Genomic DNA, 8,578 nt, shown 5'->3' with positions numbered 1-8,578 from the left:
TTCTGCGGCTGATAGTAACCCTATTCTTGGAGATATTATGTACTATGGAAGGATAATTGATATAATTGAGGTCGATTATTACAATAGATTTTCAGTGGTTTTGTTCCAATGTGAATGGGTCGATGTGACTAGAGGTAAAGGAGTGCAAACAGATAAATATGGGTTAAACCTAGTTAATTTTTCTCATCGAATTCATAAAGGTGACAAGGTTGAGGATGACCCATTTGTATTTGCCAATCAAGTTGATCAAGTTTTCTACATAAATGACCATATTAATGAAGGATGGTCAGTTGTTATGAAGATGAAGCCTAGAGATGTATTTGACATGGGAGATGAATGGAATGATGTAGAATGTGACCACTATCATGTCAGTATTGTGGCAGAACTATTTAATAATGCATATAACAAAAAATCATGGACTCGGCGAGATCAGGAAGGAATTACTGTAGATGCAGCAACAATATATACTTGTCCCAATTCAGATGAAGAAAATGAGTAATAATGTCAATGGAATTCAACATGGACACCAGGGATCATGTGGCTGTCAAGGTCCTCGACAAGGCAAAGATTCACAAGAACAAACTAGCTGAACAGGTAGACTGTCATCAAGACTTTAACTATTTGCACTAGTACTTCCTTAGATTTCATTGTTTTCCATATATCTGAACTGCATAGCAAATCAGAATTTTGTTTTTTTCAAGCTAAAATAAACTGTCTTCTGTTCTGGATTAAGTTTATGTCTGAAATCAATCTGAAAGAACAACTGAATTTTTTTTCATTCCTGAGAGGCCTGCATGCTTACATGCTTATATTTGCACTAGTACTACACAAGAACCTGTTGTTGTGCAGATCTCCCTAGCAAATACAAGCCTAGAAAGAAGCATTGCTTGACCGCTTCGACCATTGGCGCTGGTCGCAGCCTGGACAAAGCTCCTTGTCGAAGCACCAAGACGACAAGACTCATCAACAGCGAGAACTAGGAGTATAGACAGATGGTGTGGAGATCTCTTGTACAAATATGAGGACAAATTGTAGGGCATTGAACTACCGCGTAGCTTAGTGCTGACTGTTAGTTTTGTGTCGATGGTGATTAATGTGAAATCTATGCTGAACACCTTGTAATCTGTTTCTGTATGTTTTGGCAAGTATAGACAGATGGTGATTAATGTGAACTGTACCAGTTTACAAATATTCGGAAGGTGTCACTCTGCTGTTGCTTCAAATCTGTGTATGTGTGAACCAGCAGTGTGTATGTGTATTCAGTGTGAAACCGTCTTCTGTTTTCAGTGAACCAGCAGTGTGTATTGTCCAGAAGTTAACAGCTTCATAATGTATGTGTGTTAACTGTCTTCTGTTTGAAGCAGTTAACTGTTTTCTGTCCAACTGAAATGAAGCTGACATGCTTTTCTGTCCAAATAAAGCTGAAATGTTGTTTTCTGTCCAAACAGCATGAGTTGGATAGCTTCATTTCCGTTTCTGGGCGGCTTCATTTCCGTTTCTGGACAGCAGGAGTTTCTGGGCAGCATGAGTTGGACAGACTGAATGAAGCTGACATGCTGTTTTCTGTCCAAATGAAGCTAAAATGCTGTTTTCTGGACAATTGAAGATGTCCAACTGATATGTTGTTTTCTGTTGTCAAAGCTGGAAACTGAAGTGCCCAGGTTCTGTCCAAATGCTGTCCAAATGGACTGAAAACAACAATGAATGTCGGCTTCAATTGCCCAGCTTCAATTGTCTTCTGTTTGGACAAAAAACAGCATACCAAATGGACTGAATGTCTGCAGTGAATGTTGGTTTCAATTCTGTCCAAAAGCTGAAATGATGTCTTCTGTTTTCTAGAGTGCCTAGCTTCTGTCCAAATGGACCGAAAACAGTAGACTGAAAACAGAAATTTGAATGGACAAATGGACTGAAAACAGAAGACTGTATGGACATACACAAACTAGACCCTACTAGCTAAATTAGCCAAAAGAAACTGGGTTGCACTGTGAAGTGTTTATGGTTTGTTGTGCAGAGCCTAGATCGATAAGTTACTCCAATTGTAATAATGTCAAAGGTGAGCGTTTTTTTGTTAGCAGTGGTAAAATAGCTTTCTACTTTTCTTGCTAATATCTTTATTTTTGTGCACTCAGATATTGGCAAGGGAAATCTGTGGTTGAGCCATACGATGTTGATCTCAAAGAAATCTGCTGTCAACAATATTTAGCAGTGGTAAATCTGTGGGAAATCTGTCAGATATTTAGCAGTGGTAAATCTGTGGTTCAACAATATTTAATAGCGTTTTGTTGTATACTTACATTGTAGAGCTTTCGGCTGTCAACAGGGAAATCTGCTGGGATGCTTTCGGCCATACGCTGTTGATCTCAAAGATCAGGGAGGAGTAGAGATCTGTGAAGGATGTAGTAGAGATCTGTGAAGGCAAGATAAATTTAGTACTGCACCATTCTTTAAAAACCTCTACATCCTCCATGAAAATTATGAATCCCTCAGTTTCAGTCTGCCACTAAGTATCTGATACAGACATCATGAGTCACCAAAAACATTACAAAACCACATGTATAAGACCTTTTTAGCACATACGAATTATAAGAGGTAGCAGTCATTACAAACCTTCACATATTATAGTTCATGTACTAAATTTATCTTGCCTTCACAGATCTCCACGTTTATGGTTCATGACTTGACTATGTGGCCATTAAGATGTCAAATTAGTACTAAATCTGACTACATCAACTACCCACGAGCAGGTGTTGAGAAAATCTGATAAGCCCTTTTTCTGGACCTGCTTTATCCCTTAAAGGCTATTGTAACTAATAACAAAGGTCATCAACTATGATGCAGGCTAGACAGAAGGAAGCTGCAAAATTAGTAGCTGAAGCACGAAAAACAGCATTTGAGGCTGCTAAAAAGGAAGCGGCAGAAAAGGAAGCAGCAGAAAAGGAGGCCGCTAAATTGAGAGATGCAACAGCTTCTCAACCTAGTCCGAATTCCCAGAATAATACTGCAGGTACTCCTAGTTTACTTATTTGCAAACTTAATATTTGTAGTTCTGTGTACTGCTGTTCTGAAGTTCTTGTACTGATTTTCATAATAGATGATTTCCTTTGTACCATATCCAATCTCATCCATGCTGAAATCATTTGAAAAGAATCAGTATCACTTTGTGCTTTTCATGAAAAGGCTTAGTATCTTTTGGGTTGGCACTTAATTACAGAAACTTTATTATGTAATTAAGCAACATAGATGGTCTGTTTTGCAGATGTTGGCGTGTTGTATTGGCATTTGGACCCTAAGAAGTCTGAAAGCGAGGAGGAACTAGCAAAAATCCGCAGAGACAGAGGATACAGTTACATGGTTTGCACTACCTAGTCTCCCATGAATTCCAATAGCTTTCTGAACCTCTTATGTTGTATTCTTTACATCTTGTATATGATATCATTACCTGAATGTGAGTTATTTCTGAAGGATCTTATTGAGATATGTCCCGACAAACTGGAAAATTATGAGGAGAAGGTGAAGAACTTCTTCCGTGAGCACATGCACGCTGACGAAGAGATCCGCTATTGCTTGGAGGGCAGCGGGTACTTTGACGTCCGCGACAAAGATGACAAGTGGATTCGAATTCGAATAAGGGAAGGAGACATGATCATCGTACCAGCTGGAATTTATCATCGGTTCACCCTCGACAGCGCTAAATACACGAAGGTACCAACATGATCTTAGGATCATAGGAGCTTCGAATTTGATCAACTGGTGATCTCTGTTGCACAATCATGAATACAACTCATGAAATCTGTTTCATGAACTGAGGCAATGAAGACATGATTGGCCTTTTGTAGTGGTAGCAAAAAAATATATGGTGCTGACTCCCTGAAGGCCAAATAAGTTCAGTTGGTAGAAATAATTGCAGATCAAGTGTGTATTGTATGTGGCAATTATGTTTTTGTTTTAAATTAAGAAATTTGATAGGCTGTATTTTTTTCAGAACATTACAAAGATCAGCTATTTTAATTACATTCCTTAATTTTAAGTTATGTTGTTTTTACATGTGCAGCTCATGAGGCTTTTCATTGGGGAACCAGTCTGGACCCCATTAAACCGCCCTGAGGAGGACCACCCGGCGAGGCAAGAGTATGTCAAGAATGTGAGTGCGGGCACTGGATTTGCTCTTGCAGCTCACTTCCTGGCCAACACGAACCTGCCCTCCAAGCCCTTCTAGAGAATGTGCAACAAAGCTCCACTCCTGGCTGGATAAACAGTTATTAGACCTGTTGTACCTGCGTTCTTGGAAGGTGTAATGTTGTGTGTGGAATCAGTATTAGTACTAGAGAAATATATATAGGGCTGCAAATAACATAACTAGCAGTTCAAGCTAGCGACCTAGAACAGAAGGAACCAGATCTACGAAGGTTTGCATGTGAAGTTTAAAAAAAAAGGTTATGTTGTTTGCAAGTTTTCGAGGGATATATATGTTCAAAAGTTCTGCTGCCAAAAGTATTAATAAAAGTATTGTTATGTTAAGTTCAAAGATGACATACTTTATTATCGTAAAATCAGTATTAGTACATTCATTCCAGCACACCTGCCTGCGACTACATTTCAACGGGGAAAGCAACAGAACAAGACGAGGGGAAAGGAAGTCCGATCCGTTTCAAACAAACCGACTTGAGCTCTTCACCGTAACACAAGGGGCATATTTGTCCACACGCGAGATCACTGCGACCCGTTACCTGTAGATAGTTGTGTATGCCGGGTTAAGACGAGAACAATACCAAAACTACAAAAGATAGATTGTTATAATAACAGGAATCTAATTGGCACCTTCGGGATACCACTTTTACGAAGCCGCGAGATCGGGATACCTGAGATCCAAAATAATCGATGAGGGGGGATTGAAACGCAAGAAACTCTAACAGCCGTAATGCGAAGCTTCTAGGAGCAGCGGATGCGTACGCCAGCTGCAGCTAGAGAGACGCGTTTACGCCTACCGTTGCTATATGATCGGACGATGAATATTAAATAAGATGACATGGACAACGTGATAGAGCCCGTTTTGAACCCGCTTTCATATATAGACGATTTGTGCCGGGCAGGGCAGGGGTACAGGAATTGGAGTTCCACCCAAGCGCCAGAGGATGTCGTGGAGTTCACGGGTGTCGTTGACGGGGTCGAGGACATGGACAACAGGGATGACAGTAGGTCGAACATATCCCACCACGGCAGGGGGTGGACTACGGCCTCGTGAGTCTACGAGAGAGAAGGGGATGGGGTGCAGTACGAGGCGGCGACGATGTGAGGATGGGAGAGAGAACATAGAAGGATTGACGGAGGATTCGGAACAAGCGATCAGATGGACGGCCATGGTCTTTTGGGAGAATCAATTTAAAAACATTATAAAATTTATTATATTTGTAAATATTTCATAACCAATTGAAAAACATTATAATCAACATTTTTACATCTTTGTAATTTTTTAGCTCGGTTCGTATAAACTTTGACCATATCTCCGACTTGTGTCCTCAATCGAGATGTCCTAGAATCAGGTTGCATTTGTTTCGCATTGAACTTTTAGACCCATGATTTTTTAATACATATAGTTAAAAATTATTTTTATTTATGACCCATGATTTATCAATGTATAGAAGTTAGATTTGGCAAAGCTTTCTTTTTAATTACATCTAATAAGTATTTCCCTCCATTTTACCTCTGTCTCCAAAAGTATTTCCCTCCATTTTTTTACTGCTAAAGCAAATCTCACGACGCTCCGTAATCATCGTGCAGTTTCCATCTTCAACTAGATAACCTCACGCGGGCTCCTCTCCTCTTCATCTTCCTCACCCAGCCGCCAGGCGCCAGCCATCGCGCGCTCCAGCTATCGCGCCCAGACAGCCGCCATCGCGCCAGGAGCCGCCATCGCGCCAGACGACGTCGGCTGCCCTCCAGGCTCCAGGTATGCCGCCGCCCGCCGGGCCCCCTCCTCCCTCCTAAGTCCTCCCTACGCCCTACAGGACCCAGGTATGCCGTCGCCCGTCGGCCGCCAGCCCCCCCTCCAGATCCAGTGAATGTGTGATAAACTGTTTGGTATATGGAGCAACTCCTATGATCCCTTGGCTGCTGATGTTCATAATCCCACTCATATTGAATAATCCCACTGACCACTACTAATCCCTTGCTGTTGATGTTCATAATCCCTTGGCTCCTATGATCCACTCCTAATCCCTTGCTGCTGATGTTAGAAAAAATCAGTGCATACTAGTTACTCGACAGTTGCTACCTGAGTTATACCAGTATTTGTTGTTAGTCGGTATGCTAGTCCACAAATAATGCAGTAGCACTAGCACAAGAACTCTGATAATTTATGTCATTGTGTAGTGGAGATGCCAAGGGGAAGGAGGAAGCAGACCGTTGAAAGCAATGAGGAGTATCTATTAGAGGACCATGTAGGGCAAAAAAAATTACAGAAAACTCTTGCACATGAATCAGATAGCGAGATGGAAGAAGAATCGTTTGCCGTAGGTGGACATGATCAAAGTGGTGAGGTTTCTGAAATGGAGCCTAATTCAAAGAACCCAACTGATATGGATGCAGACATTGAGGTTGAAGACGAAGGTACTGAAATAAGATAACGTACTTTTTAAGAATAGTCGTAATCATCCATTTGTAACCATTTGTTCCATTATTTTTGCATTTTGACCCCGGATAGAGACAAATGTGGAGGTGAAAAGGCGGGGTAAGACAAAACTATTACAGGTGTGGAACATTCCTAGAGGGCATAGGATTGTAGTACAATGTAATGAACTTGACCAGCCAATTGGAGAAGAGGCAGGAATCATGGGAAAATTCCTTGGCATGGTAGCCAGGAATGGAAACTTGTGTAGCTTAAGCTACAAGGATTGGAGGCTTTTGATAGGTAAGAAAGAGAGATTGACTAATGAGCAGAAAAATAAGGAGGATATACTTAAGCAAGTAAAGGTATGACACATTTATTGCAGTAATTATCTAGAAGATGATACATAGGGTAATTTTACCATTGTCTTTATATATTGTATGCAGAGGAGATTCCTTTATCCTGCTCGTATGGAAAAATGGGTACTAAAAACCATTGGAGAGAGATGGAGGAAACATAAATCTAACTTAAAATCCATATATTATGATGCACATAAGAGTTTGGAAGCTAATTACAACAACGTTCCACCTGGGGTAATTGCGGATCAGTGGATTGCACTTGTGAATCATTGGGTGACCACAAAAGCAAAGGTTCATGGCTACCTTTACATTAATCAGTTATCTTGTGCAACTTGTTAGTTGTGATTACATTATCTATGTAATCATTTTATGGTAGGATATAAGCATGGCGAATACGAATAACTGTGGAAAAAAAGACTACCCATACAGCCGGCACAAAGAGTTTCGCTCGGACTAGAGAGGATTTGGTACTTCTATTGCAACTACACTTGTGAAGAACATGCTTTTTACAACCATATTTCCGTCACTAATCTTTATTACCTTACATGTCCAACAGAGGGAAAAAGATCCTGAGAAGAAATACCCTCACAGAGCTATTTTATATATCCACACACACAAAGCAAACCCTACCAAGAACACAAATCCACATGTGGTACAATTTTCTACAAATATTTACTGGTTCAAAATTTTTATGTACTTGTGACATGCTGAATAATTTAATCCTTTTAAAAGAATGATTTGAAGGAACTGTTAGAAGAGCATCCAGAATTTGCAGACACTAGCCAAGGAAAGATTGCATGGAATGGAGATGCACTAAACAAGATATTAGGAGAAGAGAAGCCTGGTCATGTGCATGGCCTTGGTCTTGTTCCAAACCCGAACAAAGTGTTAGATGGGACAACATCAAGACGTCTTAATCAGCTACATGTAACATCTTTGGACCCAACAGCAAGTGAAGATGTCCTCTCTTTGAAACTTCAGATGGAAAAACTCGTAAACCATGTACACAAGCAAGATGCTACTATACAAGAGTTGCAACAAAAGAGTGTACTCTTCGAACAGCATCAAAGTGTACATGTAAAATTATTGAACTCCATTTCACAATCAGTTCATACAGTAGGTCTATGTGTAACATCTAATCCATTTGGTTATTTGTTTGCTATGACAGGGATGTTTGGACGATCTTCCAGCGAATCAATTTCCAACATCTTCAAATCGTAAAGTAGGCATCTGTATGGAATTTACACATCCGCACTTTCTTACATTTTAGTACCTACTACTTCATCTTGTAGTTATTTTTCATCAGCGTGTATATGTTGAGCCACAAAATCAAGAATTCAGGATGGACAATGAAAAAACTTACTCTCAGGTATGATTGCATTACATTGCCTTGTTCGCTTCAGATTGTTGTGGCTGCGCTATGGCTTTTTCTACAACACAACATAGTTATTTTACAATGTACAGCAGCAGCCATAGCTACAGCCCCAGCAAAAAGTAGCGCTACTCAATACCCCCTATAAATTTTTTGCTAAACTACTAATCTGTATTTCATAAAGAGAGAGCAAGAGGCAAAGGAGTACGAGGATTTGCAACCAACATTCAGAAAAACTTC

At 40.3% G+C, this 8,578-nt stretch overlaps 1 protein-coding gene across 1 annotated transcript; it reads left to right on the top strand.

The window, feature by feature from the left end:
• Positions 1-507: 507 nt before the first annotated feature.
• Positions 508-4,269, top strand: LOC103642691 (1,2-dihydroxy-3-keto-5-methylthiopentene dioxygenase 4). Its single transcript, XM_008665906.3, has 5 exons — positions 508-594; positions 2,842-3,007; positions 3,260-3,354; positions 3,466-3,705; positions 4,055-4,269. Exons 1-5 carry the CDS (start codon positions 508-510, stop codon positions 4,217-4,219), a joined length of 753 nt encoding a protein of 250 aa, XP_008664128.2. The 3' UTR covers positions 4,220-4,269.
• Positions 4,270-8,578: the final 4,309 nt, after the last annotated feature.

The sequence above is a fragment of the Zea mays genome, chromosome 10 (genome assembly GCF_902167145.1).
Source record: "Zea mays cultivar B73 chromosome 10, Zm-B73-REFERENCE-NAM-5.0, whole genome shotgun sequence".
In the NCBI taxonomy this organism is placed as follows: Eukaryota; Viridiplantae; Streptophyta; class Magnoliopsida; order Poales; family Poaceae; genus Zea; species Zea mays.
The sequence above is the reverse complement of the archived record's forward strand: the minus strand, read 5'-3'. Positions and strand labels throughout refer to the sequence as shown.

What these genes read in the sequence shown, in the direction of transcription:
- LOC103642691 (XM_008665906.3), top strand. Translation starts at nt 508, where the DNA reads ATGGAATTCAACATGGACACCAGGGATCATGTGGCTGTCAAGGTCCTC. An exon ending in TTCCCAGAATAATACTGCAG is followed by an intron (nt 3,008 to 3,259) that starts GTACTCCTAGTT and finishes TCTGTTTTGCAG; the next exon opens with ATGTTGGCGTGTTGTATTGG. An exon ending in ACAGAGGATACAGTTACATG is followed by an intron (nt 3,355 to 3,465) that starts GTTTGCACTACC and finishes TTATTTCTGAAG; the next exon opens with GATCTTATTGAGATATGTCC.